Source organism: Rutidosis leptorrhynchoides, chromosome 9 (genome assembly GCF_046630445.1).
Source record: "Rutidosis leptorrhynchoides isolate AG116_Rl617_1_P2 chromosome 9, CSIRO_AGI_Rlap_v1, whole genome shotgun sequence".
Classification (NCBI taxonomy): Eukaryota; Viridiplantae; Streptophyta; class Magnoliopsida; order Asterales; family Asteraceae; genus Rutidosis; species Rutidosis leptorrhynchoides.
Window position 1 is genome coordinate 131,472,068 of NC_092341.1, and position 16,611 is coordinate 131,488,678.

The 16,611-nt window shown below is 36.3% G+C and overlaps 1 protein-coding gene across 1 annotated transcript; it reads right to left on the reverse strand.

Annotated features, from left to right (window-relative positions):
• LOC139868380 (uncharacterized) lies at window positions 1-3,163 on the reverse strand. Its single transcript, XM_071856714.1, has 5 exons — window positions 1,777-3,163; window positions 1,025-1,644; window positions 224-280; window positions 65-72; window positions 1-10 (listed from the first exon to the last, which is right to left on the reverse strand). The coding sequence occupies exons 1-5, from the start codon at window positions 3,161-3,163 to the stop codon at window positions 1-3; spliced, it is 2,082 nt and encodes a 693-aa protein (XP_071712815.1).
• Window positions 3,164-16,611: the final 13,448 nt, after the last annotated feature.

Genomic DNA, 16,611 nt, shown 5'->3' on the forward strand with positions numbered 1-16,611 from the left:
CTACTCAAACCTACATAAACATACAAACGTACATTCATAGATATCCACATACACGCATACATACGGGAAAACCTACATACGCATACATAGATATAAAACATACAAACATACGAATATACATACCAACATACGGATATACATACAAACATACGAATATACATACAACCAAACATATAACAATACATACGTATAAACATACAAACGTACATAAATACATAAATACAATCATAGGCAAGCAGAAATGCGAAACAAGCGTACATACAAACAAACATACAGAAACCTGCGCACAAACTTAAATACATACATACAAACACGAACATCCATACATACACATTGAAACCCACATGTCCAAACTTACACCATCTATGCATGGGTCTAGGAAAAAAAAATAATAATAAAAAAAAAGGTCGCACAACAAAAAAAGCATACAAAAAAAAAAAAAACAACAAACCATCAAAGAGCAAGAACATAGTGAAAGAAGACACTCACACAGACCCACAAAACCACAAACACACAAACAAAACCAAACAACCTACTCATCTATTCTAATTCTAGTCCTCCACGCAACCCTATCAGAGGTCATGTCCTCGGTCAATAAGAGCTCCTTCAAGTCTATCTTTATCCTATCTTCCCACCTACGCGTAGGTCTACCCCTTCTTCGTACGCCGTCAACCGTAAGCGTCTCGACCCTCCTAACAGGGGCAGTAGGAGGTCGTCTTCTCACATGCCCAAACCATCGAAGCCGTTCTTCTCTAAGCTTGTCGATGATGCTTCTAACTTTCAGGTTCTCCCTAAAAACACTATTAGGAATCATATCTAACACTGTTTTACCACATGTCCACCTAAGCATCCTCATCTCTGCCACCTCCATCCTCCTCTCTTTTGCTTTCGTCATAGGCCAACACTCTGATCCGTATAACATGGCAGGTCTAATTGCCACCTTGAAGAATTTCCCTTTCAGCTTAAGGGGGATCTTCTTGTCGCATAAGACTCCAGTCGTTGCTCTCCACTTCACCCACCCTACCTTAATTCGGTGCGACACGTCTTCATCTATCCTCCCCGATTTGTGGAGCACCGAGCCCAGGTATCTAAACGAAATTTGTGGATGCAAGATCTGGTCTCCAATACAGATGTTCACTCCATCACTTTGTTCATCAACATTCCTATCAAAATCGCAACTAAGATATTCTGTCTTTTGTCTACTAATGTATAGACCATTACTTTCTAAGGCCACCTTCCATTGCTCCAGTCTTCTATTAAGCTCCTCCTTAGAGTCCGAAACGAGCACAATATCATCGGCAAAAATCAGGCACCAAGGGATGCGCTCTTGTATCCCTCGAGAAAGTTCATCAAGGATCAAAGCGAAAAGGAAAGGGCTAAGGGCCGATCCCTGGTGCAGGCCTACTTCTATTGGGAAAACTTCAGTATTTCCCACCGGTGTTCGAACACAAGACTTCGCCTCTTCGTACATATCCCTAATAACATTAATATACCTACTTGAGATACTTCTACCCTTAAGGGTCTTCCAAATCAAGTTTCGTGGTACGCAATCGTAGGCCTTTTCTAAGTCTAAAAAGACCATCTCTAGGTTCTTTTGCTTTTCTCTATACTTCTTCATAAGGTTCCTAATAATATGGATTGCCTCTATCGAAGAGCGCTTTGGCATAAAACCAAATTGGTTCTCCGAAACATTGGTTTCGCGTCGAAGTCTAGTCTCAATCACTTTCTCCCAAAGCTTCATAGTATGACTAAGTAATTTTATGCCTCTATAGTTACCGCAACATTGAACATCCCCCTTGTTCTTATAGATGGGAATAGTCTCACTCAGTCTCCATTCCATAGGCATTTTAGAGCTTCGAAACGTCTTGTTAAAAAGGCAAGTCAGCCACCTAACACCAATGTCGCCCAGGCACCGCCACGCCTCAATAGGGATCTGATCCGGTCCCACTGATTTATTTCTCCCCATCTTTCGTAGTGCCAATCTTACTTCCTCTTCGCTAATCCTCTCACAATCTATGTTGTTATGGGATTGTTCTATATCAGCGTCTTGTAAGTCCTCGTGGCGCTCTGGTCTTCCCCCTACAAAGAGAGATGAGAAATACTCTTCCCATCTTTTCCTAATTTCGTCTTCCTTAACTAAAGTTTGACCATCTTCATTTTTGATAAACTTGATGTTATCAAGATCCATACGTCTTCGCTCCCTAGCTTTGGCTATCTTGTAAATATCATTAGCTCCCTCTTTGGAGTCAAGTTTCTTATACAGATCTTCATATGCATTTTCTTTTGCTAGGGATACAGCCTTCTTAGCTTCTCTTTTGGCTTCTTTATATCTCTCTACAGTCCTAATTCTATCCGTCGGAGTCCCCTCCCCACCAGTGATGAGCTCCCTAAACCTTAATTGCTTAAGCGCAACTTTGCTTTGAACCTCGTCACTGAACCACCATGATTCTCTAACAGCCCTATGGTCTCTAGATGTACCTAGAGCCACACCTAGGGTTTCCTTGGCTACCTCTCTAATGGAGGACGCCAGACAATTCCACATCTGATTCGCGTCACCATTGGATACCATTTCTAATTCAGCATCCACTCTACCTACAATCGAGGTTTTAAAGGTCTCTGCCTTCTCTCCGTTCAACTTCTTCCACAAGATCTTAGGTTGGACTTGTCTCACACTCTTGGTGGTCCGTCTCTGGAGAACCAAATCCATGACCAACAGTCTGTGCTGGGAGGAGCATGTCCAGGCATTCAGGACCTTACAGTCTCCACAAGTCCTAAGATCCCCTTTGCGAATTAACATGTAGTCAATCTGGGTACTATGACCTCCGCTATGAAAAGTTGCTAACTGAGCATCCCTCTTCTTGAAAAACGAATTCACAACTGCCAAGTCGTGGGCAACAGCAAATTCAAGAATAGAGAGTCCTTCCTCATTTCTAGCTCCGTACCCGAAACCCCCGTGGACTCCCGCATATCCCTCAACATCAGATCCTATATGGCCATTGAGATCTCCACCAATAAGTAATCTGTGGTCCGGAGGACACATCCTCACAACCTCGTCTAACGATTCCCAGAAGTGTCTCTTTTCAGCATCTCCACGGCCCGCATGGGGTGCGTAAGCGCAAATTACCGTGTAAGTCACCTCCTGAATAACCAACCTAACCGACATAATCCTGTAGCTCTGTCTACCTACATCCACAACATACTCGTTGTAGGGTGGGCCAATAATGATTCCAACCCCATTCCTAGCTACTCTCGATCCCGAGAACCACAACTTGTAGTCATTGATCCTAGCCGCCCCTCGACCTTTCCATCTAGTCTCTTGGACGCACAAAATGTCCACTTTGCATTCACGTAAAGTCTCGACCAGTTCATACCGCTTGCCGGTCAAAGTTCCCACATTCCAACTACCCACTCTAATCCTACCCAACCTCGCTAACCTATTGCTGCTTCTAGGCCCAATAGACCTACCCGCCCCTGAACTAGAAGGACATGACCTCAAGAAATCATAAGAACGTCTAGTGTCTATCTTACCAAACTACAAGCAGCTAGAAGAAAATATGATAAAGTAATAATAACTATAAGCAAGTAGTAAAAATATAAATAAATAACAGGGAGTAAGTAAAACGAAATTACACCAACTCACAGAAGGTAAATTATTATATTATATATTATATATAGAATTATAAGTAACCTAACCAAAAATTTAGCTTATAACAAATTCGAAGGAAAAATACTACAATTATAATATGAAATAAAAGATGAGAAAAAAAAAATTAAATATATAAATATAAAAAGATCCTACTAGCTGGAAAAATAAAAAATAAAAACTAAAACTCCTAAAAATTACACAATAAAAGAACAGGTAATAGAAATGCAATTTGAGAAAACAATTAAAGAAAAATGCAAACAAAAACCAACTTGAAATTAGAGTAGCAAAGATTATAGAAAAAGGAAGTTTAAGGGTTAGAGAAAACAAACTCAGCCCTGTTTAAACAAGTGAGTTCCGGCAGCAGCGGCACCCGACGGATCAGAGACAGCAGCAAACAGCAGATTAGCAGAGTTTCTGGTTCCCAAGGGCTCTTGCTACAGTCTCCGTTATACTACCTACGAAAAAGAACAGAAAAAGTGAACGAAAAAAAAGAAAAATAAAAATAAAAAAATTCCGGTGACCTGAGAGGCGGCGCGTGGCGGCCCGTGGCGCGCGTTTCGAACAGTATGCCGGAGAAAATTGTATTCTCAGGTTTGGAAAATTGCTGCGAGTTTAATGGTGCCGGTGACAGCTTCTAATTCGGTCGAAGTTAGGAGCAATTTAAGTTCTAATGTTATGAGTGGTTGTTTGCTTCTTTTTTTTTTGGAGTGGAAATAGGTCAGAGAGAGAGAGACGTTGGAGCTAGGAAAATGGTCAGAGAGAGAGACGTTTGGCGCACGATTAACCCTTTTCTTGTTATGATATATATATATATATATATATATATATATATATATATATATATATATATATATATATATATATATATATATATATATATATATATAATGCTTTTCAAAAAAATAAAAAAATAAATTAAGTATTACAATAAAAGAAAAAAATTAAAGTTTCCTGTATATACACTATGCATTTTGACTAAAAATCACATGTTAGGACTCAAAAATTCACTCGAACCGGAAGAAAAAAAATGGTTGGTGTCTATAGTGTGCCATCCCATTAATACCAATGATAGTTGAGTAAAAATTAAGAGAAGCAGACAATTGAGTAAAAATCACGTGAATTATATATTTAAACTAGATTTGTGGTCCGCGCTTCGCGGCGGATTAGTGTCATTTTAACGCTACTATATCGTTAGTTACTTTTCGGCATGAAAGTTATCAAAATTTTGTCCACTCTTTGCAGACCATTTACGCAATGGCCGGCAACTGTTATGGTAATATTCTACTATATTTTTAGGCTTCTATTTGTTGCTAGAAAACCCATTAAATAAACACCTACGATCGGATTGTATTAGAAAATTGGAATTAGATTTTTATGATTTGATTTACAAAACTATTATATTAATAATTATCTTATAAATAAAGTAAAACAGGGTGGGGGCAGAAATATTTAACTCGTGGCGAGCGAGAATATATGATTCGTTAAAAATTTGGGTGAAATTTGTTTAAGATTTTTTTTATTAACTATCGTTTTATTTTCAAAATTATTATTATTATTATTATTATTATTATTATTATTATTATAATTATTATTATTATTATTATTATTATTATTATTATTATTATTATTATTATTATTATTATTATTATTATTATTATTATTATTATTATTATTATTATTATTATTATTATTATTATTATTATTATTATTATTATTATTGGTGACTTTAATAAACTTAATAATCTGAGTAAAAACTCAACATATCAATTTCAATTATATAGATATGAGGTTACTCAGGATATTTAGTAAAAGCCCTTGCATATATGCATATATGCATATAATCTCTTTAGTTAACATACCATATATATCTGAAACTATAGAACGGTTGCTTGAAATTGAAATAAAACTCAAATTTTATTTTGTAGATAGCGTTAAACATAGCTATCAAATTTTAAGAGAGTATATAGTAATATAATATAATTTTTATTTATGCCAAAAATATGGAGTAAAAGAATGAGATGGGACTGATCGTGGGGTAAAAATTATACCCATTCGTATCCACAATTCCACATACTGTTAATATAATTTAATTTTTATTTATGCCAAAAATATGGAGTAAAAGAATGAGATGGGACTGATCGTGGGGTCAAAATTATACCCATTCGTATCCACAATTCCACCTACTGTATTCATATATACATCCATCCATATTTCATATTTTCCTAAAAATCAAATTAAATTAAAATTATACCTAAAAGCATTCATTTCTCTCTACTTTTTTCTTTATCACTCTAAACCTAATATCACCGCAAACACCGGCCCACCGCCTGACACCATACGGTGTTGTCGCTGGTCGCCGATAACTCTATTCCAACACCTTTTGTTCTTCTCCATCATCTCACTAAATCACCACTTTCCTTCTACAAGCAGCCTTTGCCCATCTTTCGTTTTTCCTGGCAAACAGTCCAAATCGCCATCATGTTCAGGTAACTCGTCTTCCTTTTATTTTTTCACTTATGTGTATGAGTTTCCACCCTCTGTTCAAAGATTTACCTCATGTATGGATCTGCTTTTTTTTTTTTCCAGATTAAAATTTCATTTCAGATCCGAGTTTTTTTTTTTTTTTTTTCTTTTTCAGATTTGATTTTCTTTTGTGTCTATATTTAGTTTTTGTTTTTTTGTAGATTTTCATGTTCTACTCACGTTTGCGTTTTTCAGATCTGAGTGGCGATGGTAGTTACTGACGGTTTTACTTGCCGGAAGAGGCTATCGATGGTGGTTGGTGGTGGTTATGTAGTGGTACTCCATAAAAATGTATATTAAGTAAAAAATAAAAGTTCATAATTAAATTTTTTTTTTTTTTTGTGTGTGTTTATCTCATGGTTCTATTATTTTTTTTTTTTTTTTTTTACGAGGAACTCCACTATGGGCCAGAGCACATTGGCCCCCCCACCGCAGGTAAACCCCGGTAAACGGCAAGCCAACCCTCCACCGCTACCGGGTAAAGCATCCTCCAGCTTTGGTCATTAAATGCGGGCACCCCTTGGAGTTGAACCCGAGACCTCCACCTTCATGGGAAGTGTTGGTGGCCACCCAGGCTAGGCCTGGATGGTTATCTCATGGTTCTATTATATCAATGTTAATATCATATGTACTTTCCGGACCAGCTGTTATATATATTTTTTGTTTTTCTACTATCTTGATGGTGGTAGGTTTTGCGGAAAGATTAAAAAAAAATAAAAAAAATGCTATAGCTGCTACAGTATAACAGTGAAAAAGGTGTACTTGGCGGATCCGTGTTGGTTCGTCATTTACGTGAATTAGTATATATATATTCTAATCTTATATTAGGCTAAGTAAGTGATGTCATAAAAAAGCTTAACTCATGCTTAAAAATAATCAAAAAATAAATAAATAAAAAATCTAGGCCATGTTATGATGTCATTAAGGGTGATTATTTTTAATTAAACAACTAAAATTCAAATTAGAAAATTACTTACTAGCGGTTTATAAGCAAAAGAAAACCAGTAGACTGGCTATTAAACTCGTGTTCTAGAAAACACACACTAAACACACTCCTCTTTTATAAAAACCCTAGAAAAAAAAATACTCTCATCTGGATCTGAACAATCGACGATAGATCCAAAATTTCCAGTTAACGGCATTCCGAATCTTCATCGCCATTTTCAATGATCAAGTCAACGATCAGGTTCGTTTTTCTTTCCACCTTTTTTCTTTCAATTGATGTTCTCCATTTGCAAACAGTTGTTGAATCATGTTTACCAATTGATTTGTAAATATTTCAGTAACAACTTCTGTTGTTAGTTATAGTTTTGACATTATTTGATGTATGAACTAATTATTTTAGGGTTAACCTTGGATTAGGTTCTTTGCATGATCGATTTGGTTGTTAATTTTGTTATAAACAAGTCGCATATAATTCACGTATGGAGTATAAATTAGTGTTGGAATGTATTCATGTACACTTTGTAAAGTTGACGGTGATATTAGAAATGTTTAAAGTGTGACGACCCGGAAATTTCCGATCAAATTTTAAACTTAATCTTTATATAATTTTGGCACGATAAGCGAAGTCTGTAATATTGAAATCTAAAACTTTGAACTGTGTTCAAGTATACACTTGACCTTTGACTGTTCCCGACGATTCACGAACAAATACTTGTAAATAGATATGTGTGTGTATATATATATAATATATATATAAAATTAAATTCCATATTTAATTTCTTTAATTAATCTATCTCGCTGCACACTTCATAAATACAGAATATAGATGATAGTACATGCATTTTCAAACCAATAACCATCTACATATATAATATACATGATAACAATGTACATCATCCATGCTCATCTCCTAATAATTACCCTAATAACTTGTGCCGTTATAAATTCACCCGTGATTTAAAGTGAGTGTATTATGTACTATTCGATCACTGCTTTTGTTTGGTGACTTTTGTTATCACTAAACCAAATACACATTCTTATATAATATACACCCCTAATTAAACGTTCCTTTAAAACTAAGTTAATAATATTATATAAAGTAGTCACAAATGAGTGGCTAGTTATTCCAAACGGTAATAATCCTTTTTACATATATATATTCGATATGTTTTAAGACAATTACTTAACAACAAAACACTATCAAATTTTCTTTCCTTCTTTATGGATTTGATTACCAATCCATACTCCACCTTTCTCTTTCAATATTTTGATGATCGTCCATTTATATATATGCTTAATGTTAACAAATCAAAATACATGCATATTATCATTTTTAAAAACTACCACTAGTACCCACCTCTTATTCTTATTCGATCACCAATCCAAACAAGATCTCATCCTCTTTAAATATTAATACATGTTGAATTATTACTCCACTTTCTGTTATCAATCTTTATCTATCACTATCTATCCTATCTATTCTATCATTCTATTTGAATTACTATATCTGAATATATACACATGGGAACGTACATAGGCAACTACCATCACCTAACATACATTAGATCAATTTCCTCACCTTCGACATCACCACCTTACCTTGATCACTTCATCACCCTCCTCATGATTCCCTGCTCAACTTCATTCACAACAACAAACATCGTTTTTGTTCTGTGTTTCGGTTGAACACCAAGATCAAATCAAAAATCCTTTGTTGTTATACTACTACTTCTGGGATTGCAGCCACAACCGAACCACCATCATTCACCCATCCCTGCTAGTTGAGCTTAAACCATCGTTGCTATCTTCAAACACCCACATCACCACCATAACTTGCTTGATTGTTTCTGTTTCAACTTCGATTGAATCATCATCATCTTGATCCTACGTTTTCTTTCTGTTTCTTTGATCAGAATCACCATAACCAAAAACCTCCACACCCGAGTGGTTTCTGTTTGAAAACTCTATCAACTACACTGCCTTTTTGAACTGCTATTTACAGTCATAAAACGTACCAATACAGCTCAAATATCATGGGTCATTGTTGTGAAGTCGTGGTTACTACAAAACCTGCTACACCTACTGTTACATACTGCAGTATGCTGCTATCTACCTTTATTGCAGCTGTAACGAATGCCACATCGCCCATCACCTGCTATTATTCTGCTGCTATTAAGTTATTGCTCCTTTCCTGTCTAAAATACAACCAAACCACCAAAGAAAACATCACCTGCAACGAAACCTATTTATGTATCTGTTTCGAATTCGAAAGCTATCAACACCTATCGACAACCAATTCAAAACCCTCATTATTCTGGTTGATCACCATTATCAAACCCACCAAGAACCATCATTAAATACTGTTCTTGTTCACCCAAATAATTATACAGAAATTATAAAGGGATTAAAGAAATTAAGTGAATATATTGAATCAAATACATACTTGTTGAATTAAATAACCGATTACCTGGATCAATCGATGAATCGATTACTTGATTAATTGATGACGAAGATAGATGATGATGAAGGGACTGTGACCCGTTTTTGTTTTCTAAAACATATCACTTCGATCGAAACCCAATTGAGTTTTCTGTTCGTTGCTTTCAATAGGGTCTTAAACAATAAAATCGAACATCAATCAAATTGTTGCAGCTCCTGATCGTGTCTGTGGATCGAACACCATAAGCCGTGTTTGTTCCTGTTTCAGATCGATGGACAACAACCGAAGGTCTTCATCTGCTAAATTATTTTTTTATTTATCTTATGTTATCATATTACTACTCGTATTTATTTTTAAAACCAAAGGAACAAAGATTTGGGCCTGATCTATTATTTTGGGCTGTCTTCATTTAAATGAAGTATAATTAGGCCCAACTTGACTAATGATATAATTAATATGATTAATATTAATATTATTACTAATTAGTAAAATTAATATTATTGTATGTTATTATCAATAGTACTAATATTATTATTAGTAACAAAATTATTATTATTATTATTATTATTATTATTATTATTATTATTATTATTATTATTATTAGTAGTAAAAGTATTATTATTATTATAGATATTATAGTTATTATTATTATTACTATTATCATTCCTATTGTTAAAAAGTATTAAAATTATCATTATCATTTTTAATAAGACTACCTTTACTATTAAAATTATTATTATTATTATCATTAATAGAATCATTAATATTATTATCATTATTTTTAAAATGAGTATTATTATTATTATAACTACTGATATTATTATAAAGATATTACGATTTTTCATTTATCAGTATTATTTTAACCAAATAATTAGTTACATAAAAATATCTCTAATACATATAACCTAACTCTATTATTATTTTTATAATATGTAAGATATATAAAATAAATACATCTAAGTTATTAATGAAATGTACAAGTTACTAAAATAATAATTAATAATAATACCTATATTTGTTCGATTACCATTATATGTGTTAATATACATATAAATGATATAGGTTCGTGAATCCGAGGCCAACCCTGCATTGTTCAATATAGTCATATGTATTTTTACTACAAAATACAGTATGGTGAGTTTCATTTGCTCCCTTTTTAAATGTTTTTGCAATATATATTTTTGGGACTGAGAATACATGCGCTGCTTTTATAAATGTTTTACGAAATAGACACAAGTAATCAAAACTACATTATATGGTTGAATGATCGAAGCCGAATATGCCCCTTTTTCTTGGTAACCTAAGAATTAGTAAACCGATCTACTAATTGACGCGAATCCTAAAGATAGATCTATTGGGCCTAACGAACCCCATCCAAAGTACCGGATGCTTTAGTACTTCGAATTCGTTTTTATCATGTCCGAAGGATTTCTCGGAATGATAGGGGATATTCTTATATGCATCTAGTTAATGTCGGTTACCAGGTGTTCAATCCATATGAATGATATTTTTGTCTCTATGCATGGGACGTATATTTATGAGAACTGAAAATGAAAATCTTGTGGTCTATTAAAATTATGAAATGATTATTTATGATAAACTAATGAACTCACCAACCTTTTGGTTGACACTTGAAAGCATGTTTATTCTCAGGTATGAAAGAAATCTTCCGCTGTGCATTTGCTTATATTAGAGATATTACTTGGAGTCATTCATGACATATTTCAAAAGACGTTGCATTCGAGTCGTCGAGTTCATCAAGATTACTATTAAGTCAATTATAGTTGGAAGTATTATGAAATAGTATGCTTACCGTCAATTTTCGATGTAAAGAAAGTTTGTCTTTTAAAAACGAATGCAATGTTTGTAAAATGTATCATATAGAGATCAATTACCTCGCGATGAAATCAACTATTGTGAATCATTTGTAATCGATATGGACTTCGTCCGGATGGATTAGGACGGGTCGCTTCATAAAGAGTATAAATTAGTGTTGGAAGTGTTGAAGGGAAACAAATTTATGTTGTTTTATGTGATGTTGTGTATAATAAGAATGACGTTTTTTTTTTAACTAATTGATGTGCATTAGATGTACAATCATGGTAACGATTAAGTGTAAGTACTTTTCGATATTCAAATGCTAATTGATCAAGCATATTTTCACGGGGTCAAGGTGAACCTACGCTTGAGTGCATAAAAGGGATTTAAGGATTAACAATATTTGAACCTCCGACGCTTAGTCGTGGATAACCCACATCGGTATCATTTTGATTCCGATAGGGTGGCTGATTTGAGAGTCCACCAACAACCTAGCATACGAGGTTGAGTGGCCCAAAGACATGAAGGTTTTATAGTTCAATACATACCTGAAAGTCTTTAGAGGTCGTAAGAAGCTTTGTTCGTACGATGGAGATTTGTATGCTGTAGTTTACGTATGAGTAAACAAGCGAACGTATATGTTTTTAGGGTTTATGAGCTATGTATTTATAGGCTCACGAATTAGGGTTTCGGTAGAATCTTTGCCCTAATTAAATGCAATCTCATCCTTAACTAACTTTCGTTATTTAAGGAAGAGAATCCGACTTGATTATACCGTACATTCTTCTAGAATGTACCGGACCCCTGTGCAAGTATACGAAACTCGCATCAGATGGTATAGGCGCATAGGGTGCGACTATACCCGTGTCATAGGCCGTATATGGCAGTTTAGGGCTTTGGATGCGTATCCGCACAATCTTGCGGATATGCGTATCATTAAGTCCCCCCAGTTCGATGTTATATACAAATAAATATAGTGTATGACGTCGAACTAGGAAGAAAAAATGTATACACAATGAACCTTAACAACATCTTTAAACCAGATAAGCATGCTTAATAGTGCCCATATAAATCTTTAGTTGGATTTCAAATATAACCGGACAGATGGGAAGTTAAAATATATATATTTGCGTAACCGGATACTGTATTAGCATTAAATGCAATGTATGCGTGCAGTCACCAACATGTCTTTTCGACTGCAATTCCTGCACCCGAGGTGACAACTGTCACTGTTTACCGAAAAGGTAATGATTGTAATTATGCAACCCCCTGTTAATGCTAATGTGCACTGGACCTCTTAACAAGGTAATTAACTTGAGATTGATACACGTGTACGGCTGTCATTATACTCGCGTTGCCTTTTAACTCTCAAATTTTCTCTATAAATAGCCTTTTGGCTTTTTCGCATCTCACAATCTTTTTCCTTTTCAAGAAAATCTTCCCTATTCATCTTCTCCGCCAATACTCAAAAAAGGTATATCTTATACTTTTACGCTTTTGCATAATGTAACCCTAGTCATAAATTTTTCTAACTCGTTGTTTTGACTATTGTCGCTGCAGATGAAGTTGGAATCGTACACGCCAAACCCGACCATCGACTCTGGTAACCCGTCAAGTTCACCAGCCAGCTGGTCAGATTCGCTACCGTCATTGTACCATACGCCTGGTTCAAATGGATTGTGTAACCAAAAAAGGTTACTCGACGAAGGTATGAATATCATCCGACGACCGTTCTGTTTACTTGTGACGTTATGATATTTATACACCATGTTTATTGCTTTTGCAGATCCAAGTAGTTTAGCTCATCCATCAAAGCGTGTGTGCCCCAACCCGGAAGATTTTTCTCAACTAATTCCGAATATCGATGAACTTCTGAAGGTTTCTCAACCAACATTTGCCTAACAGTTTTCTTTCCTACAATCGTGTCCCCCCAGTCATTGATTCAGAAGCTTTCTTCACTTTCTCCCACCGAGGAACTATACATGGACACGCAAACAACATTGTTCAATTTTGCAAAAGATCTCAACCGCTTGCAGCTTAAATCTACTGCGCTTGCGCATCCACCTCAGCCATCACCCACAGAGACTACACTACAACAGGAAAATGCCAAACTCACTGCTCAACTTGCGGTTGCTGTAACCACGCACAAGCAAGCGGAGGAGCGAATTAATGTGATGATGTTCAAGAGGCATCAGGAGGAAGATCAGCACATGGCTGAGAAGGCATTCATGGAGTCTGAGATTGCGGCTCTTTCTCTAAAGCTTAAAGAGGCAAAGAGCCATGTCGTGTTTTTGAACGAGAGCTTTAGCGACTGGATTTCAGCACAGGAGTCCTGGGGTGTAAAACACGGTGTTATAAAAGCGCAATACGACATTCTCCATCAGGACATTCCGATAATTGTCCAACACGCTCTCGACTGCAAAGCGGTCGAGCAACGTTTTGGTGCAGCGATGGTCGCTGCTCGCGCCTATGAGCGGACCTTGTTTTGGAATGTCATTTACCGGGAGATGTGCGTACCTCCAGTAATTCCCCCCAATATTGCTGAGTTGCTTGTTGATAGAGCCAAAGAAAAGTGTGATGAAGCTTGTTCTCAACTCCAACATATTTCAATCCCCCGTCTCGAAGTTCTTGTCAATGACCCCAGCATCTCTTCTCAGGAGATAATTTCTGACAAACTCGACTGAGTTTGTTAAGCTACCTTGGTTGGTTACTTTTTACCATCCATGGTGGCTTATTTTTTGCCAGCGAGGGATAGGCCTTGCAGTCTCGGAGGTTTCGCATCCCTATAATATATTTTCTTTTTATGTTTACAGCGGAGTATGCGTCTGATCGCTGCGTGCGAGGATGACATACTCTCCTTAGTGTAGGGCAAACGTTCTTGCCAATTGCCACCTTTTTTTTATTAGCTTATAGCGTATATTGACATATATTAGGTCAAATTTTGGTGTTTGTCCCGCTTTTATGCTAAGCGGTTGATTTTAATATTCTCCAACTGTAATATGCTATATTCTGATTGAATATAACTTTGATGACTTTTTTGGTTAAGGTGCATTTATTGTGTTTTTACGAAATCAAAATGGCGGTTATAATGATTTGTTACAATATGATGCATTCAATAACTCATATGTAGAATAAATGCCATGATTTCATGACGGGAGCGACCCTTCAATCATTTCCTGATCTTTTTATTCTTGCGTCAACATTCCAATGTTATACGCAAAAGTAAGCAAACCAATGCTTATAAGTTTATACTCAAGACTTTTATAAAATTTTTTATAAGTATGTACGCGTATACAATCCAATGCAAATTACTCGTACTATAGACAAACCAATGTCTATACTCAAGAGTCTTCCGGCCACGCCAATGTCTAGGTTATTTAAACAAGTAACCAAACTTGTAATTTATAGTCTAGACTGTGCAAGTCTCCGTCTTGTGCGGTGTACAAGCGTTTGAAACAAACTAATGTTTTACTACTGTCACCATTAAAAATAGTATTAGTAACCAAACTAAACTATGCCACTTGAGACTCGGAGTGTGTCCTTGTGCAGCTTAAGGGGCATGCAATCAACAAATGTAAAAAATACACAAGTTATTGGCTTAAATTGCATAATTCAATTTATTTCAAACATGTCTTTTGGCCAGCACTTAGCTGTCATGTTTACAATGGAAAATGAAAAATTCACATAATAAAAACTTTAAACAGTTATGTGGGGTGATCAGTCCCTCTGCAGTTTTTCATATGTAGCCCCGTTTGAGTGTCTGCGCATGCCAAGTGCGCTTTATTGCTCTTCCATCCAAACTTGCTAGTCGATACACCCCTGTATCGCTTACGCCAATAACCTTGTAAGGTCCTTCCCACTTAGGTCCAAGCTTACCCGTATCCTCTGCCCTGCTTGCTTCGTTTTTTCGCCACACCAGATCATCTAATTGGAAAGATAATGGTTGGACGCGCTTATTATAGTAGCTTGCAATTCTTTGTTTGTTGATTGCTTCTTTTATTGCCGCCATTTCTCTGCGTTCTTCAACTAAGTTTAGATTTTCAAGCAGTTCTTCGCTGTTGCTACTTTCATCGAAGGATGTTATGCGCATGGTTGGCACATTTATTTCGGCGGGTATTACAGCCTCGGACCCGTACACCAAACTGAAGGGTGTTTCATTAGTTACGCCCTTCGGAGTTGTGCGGTGCGCCCACAAAACGTTAGGCAATTCGTCTATCCAACCCCTTTGACACAATCCCAGCCTTGCTTTGATTCCTAAAATGATATCCCGATTCGTAACCTCACATTGACCATTCGCCTGAGGGTGTGCGACTGATGTAAATGTTTGCTTTATATTCAATTCTTGGCACCAGTCACTAAATGGATTTCCTTCGAATTGCGTACCATTGTTGCTTACTATTTCATTTGGTATTCTAAACCGACAGACGATGTTTTCCCACACAAAATTTCGAATTTGCTTGCCCGAAATTGTTTTTAACGGTTTGGCCTCTACCCATTTCGTGAAATAATCAATGGCCACTACCAGAAATTTTACACCCCCTGGACCTGCGGGGAATGGCCCCACTATGTCGATTGTCCACTTGCAGAACGGCCATGGAGACGCGACCGGTATCATAGGATGTCGCGGAGCCTTGCTTACTGGTGCATGAAGTTGACACGATTGACACTTGCGTATTACCTCTGCGGCATCTCTGTACATTGACGGCCAGTAATATTCAAGCCGCATTATTTTGGACGCAACTGTTTTGTGTCCCGAATGCAGTGCGCACATTTCCTCGTGTACTTCCCGTATAATTGACTCCGCTTGAGTTGGATTGAGACACCGCAAGTGAGGCCCCAGAAAAGATTTTCTGTATAGGACTCCCTTGTCTAACAGATACATTGGTGCTTTCATCTTAATCTTTCTTGCTTCACTTGAATCTATCGGCAACGTACCTTTGGTTAGAAATTCTATAATTGGTGTCATCCAACTCCGCTCTTCTTCTTCAACCGCAGCCGAAACACTGTCTTCTTCAATAGATTTTACTTTAACTTCCTCAACCCAAATTTCTTTCTTAAAATGACTGAATGTTAATGCGGCTTACTTACTTAGCGCATCCACCTTTTTATTCAGCGTCCTCGAAACCTGAGTTATCTAGAATAAATCGAAGTCGACTGCTAGCTCTTGCACAAGCTTTAAGTATTTTTGCATCGACTCACCGTGTGCTTCGAATATTCCGTTAAATTGGTTTACAACCAA